We start from the raw sequence: 20,286 nt of genomic DNA, 5'->3' as shown, positions 1-20,286 counted from the left end.
AACATAAACTATTTTTCTTTCATGCTTTTGGTTTTCACCTCTTCACTTATGGAAGGTATGCAGCCTAAATGACACTCCTCCATCTTAAGTCCTGCTATATATATAATATATATATATATATATATATATATATATTATATCACAGTACAAATAATATGTCTCAAAATGATTAATGAAGAAAGTTGCTGCTGTAAAAATATCTGTTTTGGGTTTTACTCTGTGGTAACACAGATAAATCTGTTATCCTGCTTTAAAAGACAGAGATATATGAGCAGTAAATTACAGAAGCGTCACAGTATCATCCACTACCAGTGTGTCAGACACACTGCTTTGATTTGATAAAGTCAACAACTAGTGGACTAGAGAGCTCACAGCAACACATATGGTAGAATATGCTTGGAGAACAAGAAAATGTGCAGACTGCATGTGATCATTTGAAACCATAGCTAGTGGGCCTTGAACACAGCACGTGGTGACTTGTCCATGTTCACCGGTCTGTTACCAACGTGTCAGTATCTCCTTGCTGCATTAATTGCTCAGTTTTCAAAAGGTCACTCTTCTGTAATGGCTGTTCCTCATGCTAATTAGGTCAGAATGATAACCAGTTCCTCACCATCAATGCACATGAAGCACAAAATTACTGTTAAGTCTCCTAAACATGCTGCCTTGTTGCAACAAACCACAGCACAGAGAATGCCTTTCTGTTTATTGTCAAGCTTTTCTTTTCAGGTGCTATCTCAAAGCCATAAACATCATCTCTGGGCCAGTTACTTTCTTCTCTCCCCAGGCCTCCGATCCAGATGCCGGACCCACCAGCCCAGTCCCTATGAACATGAACAACTATGCTAATAAGAAGAGTGCAGCTGAGAGCATGCTGGATGAGGCTCTATTGATGGCCAACGCTATCCAGCTAAAGGCTGTACTAAAGCAGGGGCCACTCATTTTAAACCCCCATAATCACCCTAATCAGCATCTCCCTTTTCCTGCAAGTCACAGTCGGGGTCCTGCTTATCTTCTTAGGTGAGAAAATATACAGATCCCAAGCCCACCAGAGGTGTTTTTGTCTGGCAAGCTTCACATCTCTCAACCTTCAACCATTTGTGTGCATTTCAGCAAGGTTCACCAATGTCAAGGCACACAACTCATTACCAATTTGACTCCAGCTGGTACTATGGCAACAATAACGGATACCAGGTCAGAGTTCACAAGGTTTTAGTGCGGCTGTCGGCCCCTGTGGGAGTGGATGAAGGAAGGTTCCTTTGTTTATTCGCTGTATGTGCGTGTAAATGTGTCAATATGTGTCGGTGCTCATGTTCTATGCATGTCTTGGAGTAAATAGAAAGAAAGGAAATCAACTAAATCTAAATGTGGCATATATTCACACATCCAGAGATTATGAGGATGTCTGCATTTAGCAGCCACATCCAGAGGTCGAAAAAAACAGGTATATTAAGATGGTAAAATGAGTTAGGATAAAAAAAAGAACCAGTACAGGAGAGACTGCAGTACATTTTCCTCTGAAGGACTGAACAGCGGCTCAGTGGACTTTAGCCAGGACACAATGACTCATTTCTCTAGAAGTAATACATAAAATAGTTATCTCTATTGCACTCCTCTCTCAATAGTAAATTATAATCTTAATAATCTAAAAAGAATTTATAATTAAAAAGCTTAGGTCATGCCCCCCATAAATGTTAGCTTTGATTTTCTTCTTCTTACTTGAACCTCTTTCTAGTAAATCTATTAAGTTTGAAAATGTGCTGTGTTCACAAAAATCACAATAGTTGTAATTAATCATCATTATAATAATCAGTCATATTAACTGTAAAATAGGATTTTTGAATCTTAAAGGATCATGTATCATAAAGAGGTTGGTCGACATCTGAGAGTCATCACACATTCGAGGAACGCATGCCCCCTTTTAACCCTCTCCATCCACCAAATCTTCAAGCCAGCCGCCCCCCCCCCCCCCCCCCCCCCCCTTGAATTCCACCAGAATATTAAACCACTCTCTTATCATTGCTCTTTCATTCATTTTCTTTGACTGTTCTGAACCCCATTGCCTTCTCTGCCCTCCCCCACCTTCCTCCCCTCCCTCTAGCGTTGATCCAGCTCTGTTTAAATGGAGCCAGTGGTGCATGATGTGAATGGCCTACATACCACTGACCCCCACCCCAACCCAACACCACTCTACCCCACCCCAGGCAGATCAGACACACACAGCCGCGGACACCATTTAACCTTTGGTAATCTCCCACAAACACACACATACATGCACAGGCACGTAAAATGTCTCTGTGGAATCACTGTATACTCCCCTTGATCACATCTCACTTTTTTAGTCATAACGAGGCCCCTGTGATGATGAAGATGACAACTTTTATAAGTTGCTTTCTCATTATTACAACATCGATTACTTATTATTGGTCATTTTGTTTAGACTAAGGTGTTAACAAAGCACTTGGAAATTAAGCTGTGTTAAAAAGGAAATACAAGCTTCCCTTGATCAGTTCACTCTTCCCTTTATTGTTCAGTTTTGTTCTGTGCACTTTGAATCAGAAGCTCGCTGTCTTTGACATAAATGGCTGAATCCACAGCAATAGATTGACGCCTAACATAGAGTATGATCACAAGTATGTGGATGTTAAGTTGAAAGTAAAGACACTGAGTTAAGGGAACCACATGTACAAAAGTTAACACAACATTTTATCAATCATACAAAATTGTCAACAGATTGTCAAAAGATAGTTTGTTGATTTTATACCGTACATTCCCACTACATTTTTGAAAATGATATTCCATTTGTGTGGTACTTATGTAAACACTAAAATGTACATGGAGTTCATTGCGTTTGCTGAACTTAGCTTTGCCACTACTGATTGTCTGGGTTCTCACAGACCCCACTGATGTTTGTATAAAAATAACAATAACAATTTCACAATCAACCAGTTTTTTTTCTAGAAATCAAAATAAGTCTATTTTGATTTCTAGAAAAAAAACTGGTTGATAGAATAGACTTATTTTGGAGTCTCAGACCCCAGACAGAAGTTATGCAACATCTTAAACATTTTATCAGTTCACAAATCATGTTTGTAAGCGATTACAGTATAATTGAATAGGAAAAGCCATGAAGTATCAAGGTGAAGAAACAACAAACTATATTTTTGAGCTATTAAAGAGGGCCCCAATCTCCAGGAACCGGAACAGAACATTAGTATTATTACTATAATTTATACAATATCTTTCACATACATACACATACATACATTTTACTCAGTTCAGTTAAAAAAAATAACAGTTAGCACAGGGAAAAAATAAATCATATGATTCCCTTATCCTCCTATGCCCTTGTCAAAATGAAATATTTGATTTTCTGCATTTTTGTGTGATCACTCATGGACATGTTAATTCCCTGAGCCCAGACTTAAGTATATATGGATTTATACTTGGCAGTAAATCTGTTTATAATAACTTGGCATGAGTCCCAGAATCAAGTAGACTGCTGATGCTTGATTGGACATTCATTGAGTGTGTGTCTGTGTGATGTTTAATTGTATTTCCTGTTTCTGTCTGCAGCTCAATGGAATCTGAACGATGAACAAAAGCATTGGAGGATGAACAGCATGGAAAACTTGGCCGCAGGCCAGTTTTTATCATAGTGGTAGTCAATGTCTTTATTAAAACCTTTGGAGTTTGCAGGCCGAACCGCAGCGACTAACCAAGAAAACACACACGTACACGCACACGCGCACACACACACACACACACACACGCACACACACACTTTCTGTTTTTGCTGCTCACATATACAGTTGTGGTCAAAAGTGTACATACACTTGTAGAAAATCACAATGTTATGGCTGTCTTGAGTCTTCAATAAGTTCTACAACTCTTATTTTTCTGTGATAGAGTGATCGGAACACATACATGTTTGTCACAAAAAACAGTCATAAAGTTTGGTTCTTTCATAAATTTATTATGGGTCTGCTGAAAATGTCACCAAATCTGCTGGGTCAAAAATATACATACAGCAACATTAGTATTTGGTTACATGTCCCTTGGCCATTTTCACGGCAACTAGGCGCTTTTGGTAGCCATCCACAAGGTCCTGGCAAGCTTCAGGTCGAATGTTTGACCACTCTTCTTGACAGAATTGGTGCAGTTCAGCTAAATGTGATGGTTTTCTTGCATGAACCTGTTTCTTTAGCACTGTCCACATGTTCTCAATGGGGTTTAAGTCAGGACTTTGGGAAGGCCATTCTAAAACCTTAATTCTAGCCTGGTTTAGCCATTCCTTTACCACTTTTGTGATGTGTGTTTTGGGTCATTGTCTTGTTGGAACACCCAACTGCGCCCAAGACCCAACCTTCGGGCTGATGGTTTTAAGTTTTCCTGCAGAATTTGGAGGTAATCCTCCTTCTTCATTATCCCATTTACTTTCTGCAAAGAACCAGTTCCACTGGCAGCAAAACATCCCCAGAGCATAATACTACCACCACCATGCTTGACAGTAGGCATGGTGTTCCTGGGATTAAAGGCCTCACCTTTTCTCCTCCAAACATATTGCTGGGTGCTGTGGCCAAACAGCTCAATTTTTGTTTCGTCTGACCAGAGAACTTTCCTCCAGAAGGTTTTATCTTTGTCCATGTGATCAGCAGCAAACTTCAGCCGAGTCTTAAGGTGCCTTTTCTGGAGCAAGGGCTTCTTTCTTGCACGGCAGCCTCTCAGTCCATGGCGATGTAAAACACGCTTGACTGTGGAGACTGACACCTGTGTTCCATCAGCTTCCAAATCCTTGCAGACCTGCTTCTTGGTGATTCTTGGTTGACTCTTGACCATCCTGACCAATCTCCTCTCGGCAGCATGTGATAGCTTGCGTTTTCTTCCTGATCGTGGCAGTGACACAACTGTTCCATGCACTTTATACTTGCGTATAAGTGTCTGCACAGTTGCTCTTGGGACCTGTAGCTGCTTTGAAATGGCTCCAAGTGACTTCCCTGACTTGTTCAAGTCAATAATTCGCTTTTTCAGATCCACACTGAGTTCCTTTGACTTTCCCATTGTAGCTTTTGTAGCTGAGTCTAATCACTGGGTCAAATGAGCCCTATTTAAATGGGCTCATGAGAAGTCAACAGCTGTAGTCATCAGAATCACTTAGAAGAAGTGAAGAGGCCATGACATGAAGCTAATTTGATTGACACATCTCGCTACATCACCAAATTGACATATTTTGTTGCTGTATGTATATTTTTGACCCAGCAGATTTGGTGACATTTTCAGCAGACCCATAATAAATTTATGAAAGAACCAAACTTTATGACTGTTTTTTGTGACAAACATGTATGTGTTCCGATCACTCTATCACAGAAAAATAAGAGTTGTAGAACTTATTGAAGACTCAAGACAGCCATAACATTGTGATTTTCTACAAGTGTATGTACACTTTTGACCACAACTGTATTCTTTATGCTCACCCTCTTTCTCTGCTCCCCTCTCTCTATACAAACAGGCATTTTCTCTCCTGCCTTACTATGCAGTTGTCTCCCATAGACGTCCATGTAGTCAGCATGTTTTTGGGCCTCTCCTCCCCTGACCAACCATATACTTCACAATCCCCTACCTGACCTACAAACACACTGACCTTTCCAGGCTCTCAGAGAAATTTCCAATGGAAAACAACTCACAAAATCCAACTACTGTTCATTTACCAGAAAATCATTGTCCTGCACGAAGACAAAACAGTGAACAATAGAAAAACGGCAGTAGTGACAAAAGGGGTCTGGTGCGTAAACAATACATTTGTTCTCAGTGCACAAACAGGAAAGTGTAGACAACTGCAGTCAGGCACATGTGAGGTCACACTGTCTCCTTTGCTGCCCGAGAGTGACCCTGAGCACTGGCCAGACACAAAAGCACAGTGAAACACACACACCCACAAACACACACACACATACACACAAATGCTGGCAGCAGAACATACTTCCATTTTTAATTACATTGATGACGTTCAAGCAAGATGTCACGGTTCATTTCCAGACAGCTCGGACCAGGTGGTTTGACGGGTCTGCTGAACAAATGTAGGCAACGCAGGGTGTGCCTCATCTGACTCAAAGATCTGTCTCACCTCCACAGCTCTTTACCACTACCAACACATCTGCCCCCAACCACAGGAGTCGTGCCTAACATTCAATTATAACAATACTTGCTTGTGCCATGACTCTCACTCTCTGTGCTCTGAGCAAAGCTGGAGTGTGACTGTGGTTCTCTGGACCAGCAGCTGGTGAGTCAGAGTCAACACAGCACGGTCCCAGCAGAACTGCTTGTTAAAATAGAAGCCTTAATTAGACTGTGTTTCATCAATGTCACTAAAACCCCAATTAGAGTCCAAGCAAATGCTCATTTTATACACTCCAGTGGTTTAACACAAGGATACAAAAGCAGTTTGAGTTTCACGTAACCATCTACTAAATACCTGAAGAACATTCATGTTCCTATCTGTATCTTCTTCAACGGGATTGTGACAAAGCACTTTTCAGATGACAAACCAACGTCACAATCTGATAATTTTCCTCCTCCACATCTATCATTGGTAACCGTGGAAACAGCCAGACGAGCCGAGAGCCAGATTGATGACACACACAGCTCCACTCAGGGCCGATCTGTGGACTGATATATATATATATATATATATATATATATATATATATATATATATATAAACATAATGTATGTCTATGGCTCCATCTCAGTCCTGAAGTGGAACATGAGCGGCTCTGTGGGGGTCCAACATCACAGGATGCTGATGATCATTGGGGTTGTGTGCGTTAATAGCTCCGTCTTGGGAATGTGGATACCAGTATTCATACTGAACAATCACCCTGGGGACAATTTCAACCCTCTTTAGCATCTCCTCATTCCTCGTTTCTCTCTGACTCCCCTCTCTCATTTGTTGCTCTCTTTTTGCAGAGAAGACAGAGGCGTAAAAGTGATCTCAGTGCCGAAAATCCCCTGAGATCAGACCTCTGAGATAGTTGAGTACTGTGTAAAGCATCATCAATATGGCTATTGCCCTACTGATTCTTCATTTTTTATAATAAATACTTGAAAGGGCTTAAAGTGAGTGTCAGAGGCATTTGGACTGCACACATGTCTTTCTTTGGCGGTCAACAACGTTTAATGAGGCATTTAATTAAGTTGACTCTATTCAATCAATCATTTTGATTGTCATTATTAATTAATGTGGCTGTCTGTTGCTCTAGTTTGTTATTGATATAGCACACCAAAACATTTTCCATCATGTTTCCCGCTTTAGTACACTGAATGAGGAAGCACTGCCCTCTAGTGTATTTATGGATGCTGTTCAATCACTAAAATAAATGTTATATCGTGTTATCTGCATTTCACATTTCACGTTCACAGTGCCAGACACAAACCCACCATTGTGTGATTTTGGTATTTAATGCTTTAGTCTGTAGGCTTATACAGTCTCTTTATTATTGTATTAGAAGGCACTGAAAGAGGGTGAGTGGGTGGAAATATATGTCTATGAAAAACTGTAGGGCAGTATGTGTTTTGCATGCACAACACTGTCAGATTCAAGCTACCAACACTGATGTTTTCACTTATTTTGCCTAAATAGACCCCATGTGTACAAATCGTGCTTGATTGCATCTCCCTCGCTCTTCTGTTGGTTTAGTTGTACCTGTTACGGCAACTTAACCCTTTATCATTCGTTATAGCATGTAGAGTTTGGTGAAATCATATAATTCCAAGCATAACTCCAACTAGTTCAACCTGAGGTCTAATCTGCCAGAGTGATTGAAAACAAGTTACTCATTTGAGCTGATTGGAATCATTAGTTCTGTACACGTAATAAATCCAGATCAGACTCATTACATTTTTTTCATGTAAAGAGATTTTAACTGTGGGGCTACAAGACAGAGCGGCTCACGCTAATGTCAGCTTTAGATAATAAAAACAAAAAGTCAATTAGTGCTTACAAATGCGTGACATTTTTAGTTCTCAAAGAGTATATGAGTTTGGCACCCCAAAGCGGCAAATTTTACAGCTTGTTCTTCTCACAGGGTTACTTCTTGAGCATTTCAGCATCTTAACAACCTAATTTTGTCTGCTTTCTAACCTCAGCAGAAGAAATGAAAACATATATAGCACCTTTACTAAATCTTGCTGCAGAGCAGTGAAGAAACAGACCAGTGCTTCTCAGTGTCTCAATTTCTGTGGGCAGAGAGAGTGGCAAAAAAGAGTTTTAAGATATATGGGGAGTGGTTTTGGAAATGACAAACACAAACAGAGTACGTTTTAAATATGAGATAAAAGAGTTTAGATGGGCTTTGGTTGATTTTGTACAATTCTTTATATTCAGATGTCATTTCAAAGGCCCAAGGACAAATAAGTCTGAACATTTCTCCATCTTTCTGTATGACTCACCTCCGTAATAGTAGAACATTGCAATCCCAGCAGCAAAACTCAAACACCTCAGGAAGAACATTGGTCCTGCAGAAAGAAAGATAAGAGATAATGTTCTCATCGGTGATGAATAACACTTATAAACAAAGGAATTTAATCAGCTGGTGGGCATGAGAAATGTGCATGGGTCAGTGTCTTTCTAATAACTCTATATGAACTAGAAAGCTTAGAAAAACTGAAAAGTGCACTAATATATGACACAAGTCAAGAGCCCAAGCTGCTCTGTGAAAAGACAGTTGTCTTGCTGTTCAAACAAGCCATTTTGTCTAAAGAAACCATCATTTCCTTGCATGACTTATGATTGGGAGTCATCACTGATGACCCATTTCCCTGCTGACACACCTTTGACCCTGTGGATGCGCCCCACACTGTTCAAAGGAATGCATGACAGAGGAAGCTATTTTTGTCGAGGGGTTTACATGTGGGCTTAACTGACCCACAATGCCATAGCCCTGGATGTAACGAATGGTGATACAGTGCAGAGCAGGCCGGGCCCACAGTCTGAAGCTTGGGGTTAACAGGTTCAGCAGACAACTATGTTTGTTAAAAAACAAACCTTTTGGGCTTAATCGGCTTATCTGAGAGTGCACTCTGACACACTGTGACTGTACCATATTACAAAAAACTCCTTAGTAGTCATGCTTCAAAATGAAACTTCAAAACTGCAGCTTAAAGCCTTGTTGAAGCCCATTAACTACAAATCATTATAACATTACACTACTGCCCACAATTTGTTAAAAAATTCAAAATTTGTTTTGAGAATGACTTCCTACTTTCCAGGCAGCCACCGGTTTCAGTTCATGCCAGTATATAGAACTAAAGGTCATTTTGCAAAGACTAGACACCTTCCTTGAAAAGACAATCCACCCAAATACCCATTGTTTGACTTGATGTGTGTTGCATTTTGAAAAAGAACATGAAAAGAGCTAACGAACAACGCACAAAAGAACATTCTCATTTCCCTGATATAAATATGAAACTCCACAGTGCCCATTTTGTCATCCTCTCATTTTAAAGTTATGTTATCATCACATTGCAATGCGGTTTTAAAAAGGGGGTTTTTAGGTTTGAGAAATGTCTGTTATGAACAGAGCATATGTGCACTTATAAGCCCTGTTGTCATGGAACCAAATTAAATATAAAGAAGTCAAGTTCATAGATGAACAATCATGTGTTCTTGAATATACCGGAGAGAAAGTGTTATTAGTTGCTATATTAGTTCCTGCTTGCAACTGCATTTCTACTTGATGATAACAAACGTTAGTCAAATTAAATTTTGAAGTCACTCCAATGTGATTTCCATAGCGTTTCCTGGAACACAGGTAGGCCTACTCAATCCAACAACACATGTGTGTTTTGAAAAGTTATTATTAAGGTATACATTCTGCTCATAGATGATTGCGACATCACTAAGAGCAAAACTGTTTACTGTTGACTTTCAACTAAACTTCCAAGGTCACATTAAGTCTGTTGCAAAAACTGCTTTCAACCATCTGAGCAACATAGCAAAGGTTAGATTGATTTTAACAAAGCGTGATGAAGAAACTCTGATTCATGCCTTTGTGTCTTCTAGGCTAGACTACTGCAATGCCCTGTTTTCCAGCCTCCCTGAATGTTCACTTAGAAGCCTGCAGCTCGTCCAAAACGCAGCAGCCAGGGTACTGAAAAGGACCATGGGATATGACCACATAATTTCTGTCTTAACCTCAATCCACTGGCTACCCATACAGGCAAGAACAGATTTCAAAATCCTCCTTTTAACCTACAAATCGCTGAATGGCCTTGCACCCTCAGCCGAACTGATTAACCCCTGTACCCCTGCAAAATTGAATTGAATTGACATGGACTGTACTGGCTAAAAAAAATAGCTGTGGTCTTTCTAACACCACATAGTAGATGTCTATATATGCATTTTAACTAAAAAAGAAATAAATCCAAAACAGAAAGCTCATGTAATGCTCTACTGTACTCGGCAGCAGTGTGAGGTGTTGATTAGATTTACCTCTCTCATTAAGGACATGTCGCTCCGGGTGGATCGCCACATTGTTAGTCCATTTTTGATCGGCCACCTCTAGAACGGTGAGTAAAAATGGTTAATGGGTAAATCAAACACTTTAAATAACAGCCTGTGTAGTGGTACATCCACTACTTGAACTGTCCAGGCAGCACATTGGCTTCTCTCTGAAAAGAGGATAAGCCTCAATCAGGTCCGACAGGGCAATTACACTATGGGACACGGGGGAAGCTGCTAGTAAGATCTGCCAACCCATCTCACCTAAAACATATCAGAGAAACTGGACAACATCATTTTGAAAACATGAATGAAAAATTAAGGTGAGCATAAATAGATTAATGTTTTTATACAAACAACTTGTGTAAGCAGAGAGGTTTTCAGGTTTAAACCACCAACCCACAAGATGATGTGTTTGAACACTGGCACATTACTTTGCCAGATCCATATGGATTTTCTGGACGTTGATGTCTCTTCCGTTTTATTTATTTGGACCATGACGATATATAAAACCTGCTCTGATTCTACTGTACCTTTATTTTATCTACCCACTAAACTGCTACAAGGCATTTCTGCACTTTCATCTGAAAAATACATTCAGGTGTGACTCTGCTGGACCACATTTTTGATTTTACCTCTTTGTAAGACTCTGGTGGGCAGGCTGAAGTAAACGTCCTCAGCGTGGATGTGAAGTCCTCTGTAGAATTCATAACACGCCTCCTCGCCCTTCCCATGCAGGTGCTTCAACAGCTCAGGTAGCCGCACTCTGGTGGGCACGCTCAGGTTCCTGAACTGCAGGGAGACACACGCTGAATTGAATCACTAAACACACCTGTATACCTGTATACTTTGGTTGCAAGTTCCATTTTTAGTTTAGCAGACTCAAGTGTAAGGACATGATGACTGTCAAAACAGGATGTTTTGTGTTGTCAAATGTTATCTGTAGTGACCATGTGGGCTTCCTTGTCACTGAGTATCTGGGGGTGTATCCTGTTAAGCTGCAGCACCAGTCTGTCAACCAGTTCCGCTTCCATCCTCTGGTCTGAACACAGGAACTGGGCGTCCCTCTGGAGCTGCTCATGGTAATCGTCAATGTCTAGTCAAGAACGATAGAAATGACAACGTTAAAGGAAAGACGAGCAAGAGGCGTTATCAAATACAATGCACTCTACACTACATATACACTTGAAAATTCATATTCATAAAACACATCAGCGATCTAACATTGCATGTACCATTTTGTGGTCAGGTCAAAAATGTATGACCCTGTACATTTAGAGCATGTTACAAAGCTCTAATTGAAGGCACGCAGATTTTATGTCAAGTCTTAAGTAGTTTCTTAGTACACAGCGGGTCTTGGCATCAGTCCTGTTCTGAAAATAAATGACTAAGAGGTTTAGTCTGCGGTTGAGAAATGTGTTTTTGTCCATTTTTAAACACACTTGCATTAATACCAAGTCAATTGAGTTAGGGCGTGCATAAATAACAGACAGATTTGATCATGTAGAGCCTGTGAGGCATGCAGTAGATACCAGTTTTTTGATGACTGTTACAGGAGCTGCATGGTTCCACTCAATGGTCGTTTAAAGCTGTATTTTATAGCAATTTCTGCCACCAAATCCCACATTTTCCTCCCAACTCACTGTTGATGTCCTCCCCTGCTACATCTTCATCACTGAGGTGTAAAGGGACACTTGGGTCATAATGACAAAAAGGTGACGAGCATAGAAGCAGATCTCCTATTAAGTCTCTCTTAGTAAGACTTGGTTAGGGGTTTACTCATGACCATTGTTGGTCTTTGCCTGAGCATTAATGTGATTCCCATCAGTCAATAGGACTTCTGAAAAATGTCCACATTACAATTACAATTTTATATTATGTAATCGTGTTAGTTCTGTGTTAAATTTGTCAGCAAGTAAATCTAGTTTTACATTTTCTTTATACAACTGGCAACATATTTAAACAAGTCAGGCAGAATATCCTGATATAAACAAAAAAAAGAGAGCAAGAGTTGATAAAACTGCCTTTGACCAAACTTTAGATCTGGATGTGACTGTCACAAGGAAGAAGCTTCATTGTTCATTCATTTTTCATTCGTAGCTCTATTAAATAATATAATGGAAAGCTCAAACCGCTGATGATTTATTTATAGGCTTGATATCTGAACAGAAAAGTAGGTAGTTGGCCGAGTAGTTAAGTAACACCCAAATACTTCCGTCACAAGAAGCCAAAATGAATGCATTTCATAACTGCTACAGCAACAACTAAACTTAAAACTGTAGATTTGATGCAACAAGTGGCGCACCCACACAGCGCAGTAGGTGGTCAGCGATTCCTGGAAGTCAGCGCGCATGGATTTCTGTAAATGATCCAAAACGAGTGAAAACATCTTACCCGTGATTCACAAACCTGTCATACTGACAAACAAACGGCGCATGGGACTTGCTCTTTCCGACCGACAGCCTCCTGATAAAACTTCCAGGTCTCCCCGGCGTGACGGTTTGTGCTGTCCAGTTCATCACCACGCTGCGCTGCCCGAGGGCCGCATCACTGACCTCAGGGTGGTTATCAGTCCGCAGCCAGCGACGGTGAACTGAGCTGACAGGCAGATTACCAGGATCTAAGCTTTCTGTTGCAAACAGCAACACAGAGGTGACATTTATCACTTTGTTTTATTCCCTTCTTCAATTTATACCAATGTCAATTAGACCTAATAATAATAATAATAAATGTGTTGGCTCTACACACCTGTGTGTAAACTACCTCATTATACAGTCAAAGTCACTGTACTGCTGCTGCCATGTCATGTAAACATTCAGATTGGTCTTTCAAAGGGAAATGTACAACGCTGAACTCCAACCATTGCATTATCAGTAGAAGTTTTTCATTTATTTACATTCTTTAAAAAAAAAAAATGTACACACTGGCATATTGTGCTTTCCAGCTGCTCTCCTTGCTAAACAAAATGGACTTTCCAGGCCCGAATGAGTTTCTCAGACAATTTCCCCAGCTGTCTACAATGTATTGTGAACTAAAAAAAACAACACACAAATTAAAAAAAAACAAACATAATTCTTAACTTCAACCAAAACGTAACATTTTGATATCGTTTCTGCAAAGCTCAATTGAGGGCATGAACGTCCCATGACCTTCTAATTACATGGAGTGCCATCCAACAAGGCGGATGTCCTGAAAGTGCAATGGCTCCCCTTTTCAGACAGAGGGCAGTGTGCCATTACAGTTTACAAAAGGCACATAATCTGTCTGTCAGATCATTAAGCCTACAGAGCCGTTATACTGTGCAGAACTGCAGACATCATAATTTCAACAAGACAAGGAATGTTCAGTTATTACTTCCTATAGTGATCATCATTCAGACCACCATATTTGGCCAGTAAATAAGTTCTTGACTGATGGTTTTCACCTCCTTTGTAATGTGTCCTCACACTGATATAATCCGAATGGAAAAGTCTTTGGCAGGGTTATTATTCCTCGTGTTGGACTCGTCTTTGGTTGATGGGTTCACTCCTGAAAAAGTGCTCTGCTGTCTTCCATCCTGCCACACCACACCAGGCCCCATTGCTGAGATCTTGCAATCTGGGTTCATAGTTTGACTGGAGGACCAAGGAGGTCCGTTGTATTCAGGTGGACCAGAGATCGGTGCAGATTCTAAATTTTGGAGTACGAGAGGCTGGTTATAGCCGGGGAGAGTAGAAAGCAGAGGAGTGCGGCCAGCACTATAGGCAAACTGCTGATGACATCTGTGGAGGAAAAAGACAGGAAGTTGTTGTTTCTGCTGCTCTGCTTGTCTTCGGGGACATTTTGAAAAAATGATTCTCCCTTTTTTGACTGTTAGAGCAAAAGTCAGCCCACATCTCACCTGCAGGCCTGCATGTTGTCACACATGGCTGAGTAATCGGTGTCCCACAGTGAAAGCACCTTGTCCTTGGTATTGTTGTTGTTGTTGTTCCTGCTTATATGGCCGCTGTGAGACCTGCTGTTGTCCTCCTGATGTTGGGCCTGCTCCTCCCAATGCCACATATCTGACTCCCTGTTTAAAAGAATCCAAATTAAACCAAAGTCAGTATTTTAGTTAGTAAATGCAACAGGGAACTCTCTGTTAAATCTCTTTTTTGCTCTTCTGCATCTTTTACATCCAGTAATGGAAAGAATTAAGCACATTACCTACAATTGATTTAAGTAATTTCCATTTGATATTATCTTTCCTACCTATTATCTTTTCCTATTCCAATTATCTTTCCAACTCCATTAAGCATCTTCGACCCTCAGCCCTTATTTTTACTTAAAGGTTCCTTGTGGTGTTTTTGACCTCCAGTAACTATGGAGCTGTTAATCTATGAGTGGGTCCCTGTTTTGCTTATCACATGCACAAGTACACACATGCATGCGCGCACAGATGGGTGACGTTGTGCACAGTCCTGACAATGGTTTCATATTGTTGCACAAAAATATGCAGCAATGTGCCAAGAAGAAGACAGCGAGCCAGTAAACATGGATGTAAACAATGCTGGATTTAAAATACTTTAAAATTCGCTTTGCAAATGTTTTATGAGGAAGGAAATGCGTTCAACACATTTGTTAGAGCTCAGTGACACACACAATGCATTTCAGTAAGTAACAATGACATACTGTACATAACTTTTGTTTCTCCACAGGGCCCCTTTAAGAAGGACTTGAAATAAATGACTTTTACTTGTAATAAATTACTTTTACATTGTGGTTTTGTTACTTTTAAGTCACCTGTCAAGCTCTTTCCTTTGGCCCTCTTTGATGCAGTCGAGGAAACAGCAGGTGATGAAGGCAACAGACATGAAGAAGATTATGGCCAAGCTTACGATGGATGCCAGCACAGCCACACGGAAACCATAGTCCTCATAGGGAGACAGAGCTGGAGTGAGAGAGAAAAAAACTGTTGAATGATTTATTGACTTTATTTCCATGTCATGCACTCAACGTATTACAACCCCATAAATCATGCTGCAGAATCTATGTGCAACAATTTCTTATCAGACTCAGGTACCACACACAAAACTGCCATCTAAGGCATTACAAATAAAGTCAGCAACATAGACGGGTTTAGCACAAGTCTTTCATCATCATTTAAGCAGAGGGGATTGGCAAAAATAAAGTCATTTTACATGCCAGCTTGTTACGGAAAGGACAATAAAACATCAATTCCGTTTTTTATTTCTTTCAGTTTTACATGAGGCAGCTTCTTCTCTCCCATGATGATTGATCCTGAAACATAATTAAGATCCTGCTCTCACTTGTTCCACTTGCTCATCAAGAGAGCGGCTAACTGCACCTGCTTGAAATTATTCCTCTCTATCTCCATTAGCATTAATAATCTCTTTTAATGAGCTTTATCCCCAAGCAAGAAATTATTTTCTCTCGAATGTGTCCTCACATTATTTATAAGAATTCATTATTGCAAGCCAAATCAAACCTCAAGTGTCTTCTTGTAACATTGCCCATAACCACAATGCCTATCACATAATCTTTAATACATATATATATATATATATATATATATATATATATATATATATATATATATATACACATATATATATATATATATATATATATATATATATATATATATATATCCTATCTCTTCAGAATAGTGAGCAGACAGACAGGTCAGGGGAAGTTTTGCAGTTGCTGCAATTCTCCCAGTAAAAGCATATGGAACATTTTTAGTGCACACACATTTTTGGGTTATAAAGTGTTTGAATGACTCCCATTATTTTCTACAATAACTGACATATCAAGGTCTTTGTTCCTACTCACGTGTACAGTAGTTCTCCCCCACCCACTGGGTGCTGTTGGCGCCCAAGACACACATTAGCTCACTTCCAACCAGTTTGTGTTTGGCTGGGCACTGCAGGGAAATGACTGAGCCCACAGTCGTGCCATTGCCCTGGATGATCCTCTGGGTGCCCAGGGCTGGCAGGGGCATGGGTGTGCACTGAGCCTGGTTCTGACCTAAAAAAAAATTCTACTTGAATTATGTTGTAGATATTAGGTGTGCATTAATCATCAAAAAGTTCAGCGAAAGTTTGAATGAATGTTTAATTAAATGTATCTTCAAAGGAAAATTTGTTTTCCCAGAGATGATCAGACAACTCATAATTCAAAAGAGGCACAACAACTATTCAGGGTGAGCAGTGTGTGAACAACAAAAAAAGGATGAAGCACTGCAGATGAGATTCATAGTGGGATGGGACCATCATTCCACAGCTATCACCACTGAACCCCTGTAGGGTTGCACAATGCGGCATGACAAACAACAGCCCCCCTTTAACAGCCTGGTGCTGCCCTGTATCGGATTCTTACAGTATATCGAAGCGGGAAACGTGATAAATCATTAAACAAAAGGCCTGCGAGGCAGCGGAAACACACAGGCCATCTGGAGCCGTACTAAACAACCGGTTATCATACAGCACAGCACAGTGCTCAGCATACAGGAGGGGGGTCTCTCACTGTGTACGCCAGCAGTCTGGCAAGAAGAACCTCCAACAAAAGAGTGTCACTTCATCATGACACAAGCTGTTGGAATGCAAATAAACACAATGCCACCAGGTCAGTGATTTCTTACAGGACATGTGATTAGGCCCAGGAAAAGTCAAAGCCATCTTGTTTACTGATGGAAACCTACTTCTGGTTTGCACTAAAAAACAATGGACTTGTGGCACTGGAGAAAGTTTCAGGTGGTCCTCTTTATAATTTTCAAATGAAGGAAAACATCCAAGAATTTGCCAGGAGCTGTGCACTTGGAGAAACATGTTAACACTACCCAAAGGGGTGCCATATCACACCAAAGGTTTGTGATGTCACAGACAGAAAGACAGACATACAGACAAAAAGACAACAACAAAAATAAAGCAAGAGAAATATATGCACATTTTCTTTTTTTAAAGAATTACACATGCATCTGTTCAACTTTTACTATAAAAAGCCAGCCTCAACTGGGATAAATACTTATCTGAAAGCTATTAGCATTAGCTCATCATATTTAAGTTTATGTAACACAAGGACTTCCGATAAATGAGCATCACTTTTATGTAACGCGCGCGTGTGTGCGTGCGTGCTTTTGACTGGGTGAGCGTGCGTGTGAGATGCTCAGCTGTGCATCAGCGCAAGAAGTTTATGATGTGAAAGCCTTGCCTCCCTTTTTCACTTCTTCTTTTATTTGTGTTTTAAATGATTAGATCTGGAAGAAATGTGTCCACGAAGTTCAATTGATTTTCCTTCTAAACCCCCAGCTGACAGCTTGAATTATGTTAGTGTAGCTTAATGCAATTTATGTATCATATCATAGGCTATATACTATTAATCGTATAGAAGTTGGTAGGGAATTGGTATCACAACAAGTAGCCTACAGTAGGCTACTGTAAGTCTCTAAAGCATCAAGGTAACCCATACTCAGGGTTCCAAGACACAGTTTAGAGATTAGGCTACCTTGTCACAAAATATGTTTATGTAAAATCCTAAAATACAAGCCTGTATATTTATAATAGAACTGGACTAAGAGCAAAATGAAAGTGCCCAAAACATATCCCCGTCCCACACGCTCAATTCAAGGTCTACAGGCCTATTAGACAACACATGGTTCGCGATGGGATCTGTCTTACCTGACTTATTCCGGTCACGGCTGTCATCTTTGTTTGTAAAATCAGTCCTGGACACATCTGCTATTGAAGCTGTTGCTGCCGACATGGTTATGACAGACGGACGCCCACCTCAGTTCGCGCTTTGGTTGTGCGTAAAGACTGCGCAACGGTTCTGCACCGTGTCCGGTAGGGATTCCGTATAAATGGAGTGGTGCGTGAGCTTCTACGCGCGATTTTATTCGCCTACCACTACCTTCCAGGGGACAGCTTGACATCCACAGAGTCCTCCCACAATGCTTTCTCGCCGCAACATTAACGTATACTAATTCCCCCGGTTTGGACAGCGCGCTGTGACCGCTGTCGCGCAAGTGGATGAGCCCTCGAGAGGACGAAGAGAGAATGAAGTGATCGGTCGAGATCTTGTCGACCAAAGAAAGAAATTAGTTTGAGGATTACACCAGGTCAGGGTCAAGTTCGATATCCGAGCTGCGCTTTGTGATCAGGACAGTGACGACAGCAGCAGCGAGAAACCCGCTCTTTGTGGGCAGGATGTCGCACCGCTGCTCTCTTCGAGTCAGGATGTGGTGCTTCAGACAGGGTAGAACATGTGATGAAAAAACAATCAGTGATGTAAAGCTAACCTTCAAGGAACACATTTTGCCACTGCGCACCTTACAATCCTGACCCCAGTAACCAAATTTCTACAGTTAATGTTTGCACACACATATCAGTCCTGAGTGTTTATGAGAGAAAGAGAATTCTAAATCAAAGAGAGCTGGTTCACAAAGAGATGGGTTGCTTGGTTATGTCCAAACTTCACTGAAGATATGCAAACTAGGACCTTCCATCACTAAACTAATACCACAAGCTTTAATGTGATACAGGATGCACATTTATTATGATGGCAAATTGCAACAACAGTAGTACCAAATAAGGAGGGAGGAACAGTCAGACTGATAATAGGCTAAAGTAGAGAAGGGTCTTATAAAAGGTGTGAGAGGGAAAGACACAATTTCAGTGAAACTAGTAGCCTACATGGGAATACATTTAACTACACAATGTCGAAACTGTTGTTTTCATGTAAATAATCACACTCATTGCTCCTTAATGTTTCTCTGTCTGATTACATATCTCACATCGTGTTTTTTCACTTCTCTGTCTGTGTCTAACTGTGTCACAGTTCTGTTAGACCTGTGGTGAAGGTGATAACTGGTGACCTGGATGATATGAATTATGCAAGTGATTCACTTCTCTGTTTTACTGGTTTCTAAATAGAATGAGTAACGTGGATGGAAAACACACACACCACACACACACACACACACCACACACACACACACACACACACACAGAGCACAAAAAGCATACAAACTACACATGCGTAATATAAAGGTTCCTGTTTACACTTTGCAGTCTCATCTGAAAGGAGCACTTTTCTCTTGTTCAAACTGCACGTCGGCCGTTCTAATGTCATTGAGTAATTGAGTATTCTGGGCATGCATGAGACTCTTCTGCTGTGGGTGATAAGTGTCTCTCCAGGCGTAGCCCTGTTCACCTGAGCAAACCCCCACACACCACCTCAGACACAATGGGAGCCCCTGTTCACACAGCAGTGTGTCTCATTATTCATGAAACATTAGGGCTGATTAAAAGTGTTCATATTTGAGATGTAAGTGCTCTAGAGTTGTGCTCATAACTGTCCTAAACTGTGATGATTATTGTACCCTCCGTGTTAAACTGGAGGAAGCACAGGTATGTTATGGTTGTCTGGACAAACTCTTCATCAGTTTGTAGGCATTAAACAAGTCTCATAACATTTCAAAATTGGTGTTCTGCTACCAGTTCTCCCAGATATGGCTGAAACAAGCCAGATTCCTTAAATAAACATTTTGTTAAAGGTGCTATATAAAACATTTAGGACATAAACATAGCAGCATACAACTAGTGGAGTAAAGGCGTGGTGAGAGCTGTGTATAGCGCCTTTAAATCATCAACTGCTGAGTGTCCACATTTATACCACTTTTGATTCTACAAATTCAGTGTTTGAGAATATTTTTACATAACCTTTCGAGGAGGAAGAAGATAGAGGAAGAGACACAGTGGAATGAGGACATTTTGAGAAATTTGTGTGCTTAAAGTGTTTGAGTTTTC

The 20,286-nt window shown here is 40.5% G+C and overlaps 2 protein-coding genes across 6 annotated transcripts; both read right to left on the bottom strand.

Moving 5' to 3' along the window:
- Positions 1-5,330: 5,330 nt before the first annotated feature.
- Positions 5,331-14,047, bottom strand: LOC116692577 (caspase recruitment domain-containing protein 19). Of its 4 annotated transcripts, none has more exons than XM_032520984.1 (6): positions 13,923-14,047; positions 11,449-11,594; positions 11,134-11,290; positions 10,490-10,558; positions 8,449-8,514; positions 5,331-8,235 (listed from the first exon to the last, which is right to left on the bottom strand). In XM_032520984.1, exons 2-6 carry the CDS (start codon positions 11,530-11,532, stop codon positions 8,111-8,113), a joined length of 501 nt encoding a protein of 166 aa, XP_032376875.1. In that variant the 5' UTR covers positions 11,533-11,594; positions 13,923-14,047; the 3' UTR covers positions 5,331-8,110. The 4 variants fall into 4 exon arrangements, with proteins under 4 accessions (XP_032376875.1, XP_032376876.1, XP_032376874.1 ...); XM_032520985.1 differs by lacking the exon at positions 13,923-14,047 and adding an exon at positions 12,808-12,893; XM_032520983.1 differs by lacking the exon at positions 13,923-14,047 and adding an exon at positions 12,893-13,146 and having other exon boundaries at positions 5,334-8,235.
- susd3 (sushi domain containing 3) lies at positions 13,366-18,692 on the bottom strand. 2 transcript variants are annotated; one of them, XM_032520980.1, is made up of 6 exons: positions 18,389-18,692; positions 18,157-18,358; positions 16,313-16,507; positions 15,260-15,407; positions 14,379-14,549; positions 13,366-14,259 (listed from the first exon to the last, which is right to left on the bottom strand). In XM_032520980.1, exons 2-6 carry the CDS (start codon positions 18,239-18,241, stop codon positions 13,941-13,943), a joined length of 918 nt encoding a protein of 305 aa, XP_032376871.1. In that variant the 5' UTR covers positions 18,242-18,358; positions 18,389-18,692; the 3' UTR covers positions 13,366-13,940. The 2 variants fall into 2 exon arrangements, with proteins under 2 accessions (XP_032376871.1, XP_032376870.1); XM_032520979.1 differs by having other exon boundaries at positions 18,157-18,692.
- Between the last annotated feature and the right edge of the window lie 1,594 nt (positions 18,693-20,286).

The sequence above is a fragment of the Etheostoma spectabile genome, chromosome 7, assembly GCF_008692095.1.
Source record: "Etheostoma spectabile isolate EspeVRDwgs_2016 chromosome 7, UIUC_Espe_1.0, whole genome shotgun sequence".
Classification (NCBI taxonomy): domain Eukaryota; kingdom Metazoa; phylum Chordata; class Actinopteri; order Perciformes; family Percidae; genus Etheostoma; species Etheostoma spectabile.
Note: the sequence above shows the minus strand (reverse complement) of the source record. Positions and strands in the feature narration are given on the sequence as shown.

Coding starts and splice junctions, on each gene's coding strand:
- susd3 (XM_032520979.1), bottom strand. CDS start 18,241: ATGTCGGCAGCAACAGCTTCAATAGCAGATGTGTCCAGGACTGATTTT. Junction 14,550..15,259: donor CAAAGGAAAGAGCTTGACAG/GTGACTTAAAAG, acceptor TCTTTTAAACAG/GGAGTCAGATATGTGGCATT. Junction 14,260..14,378: donor GACAACATGCAGGCCTGCAG/GTGAGATGTGGG, acceptor TTTCCTCCACAG/ATGTCATCAGCAGTTTGCCT.
- LOC116692577 (XM_032520981.1), bottom strand. CDS start 12,935: ATGCGCCGTTTGTTTGTCAGTATGACAG. Junction 11,595..12,907: donor TTTGTTTGTCAGTATGACAG/GTTTGTGAATCA, acceptor GTTCTTGACTAG/ACATTGACGATTACCATGAG. Junction 10,559..11,133: donor CACCAGAGTCTTACAAAGAG/GTAAAATCAAAA, acceptor TCACCGTTCTAG/AGGTGGCCGATCAAAAATGG.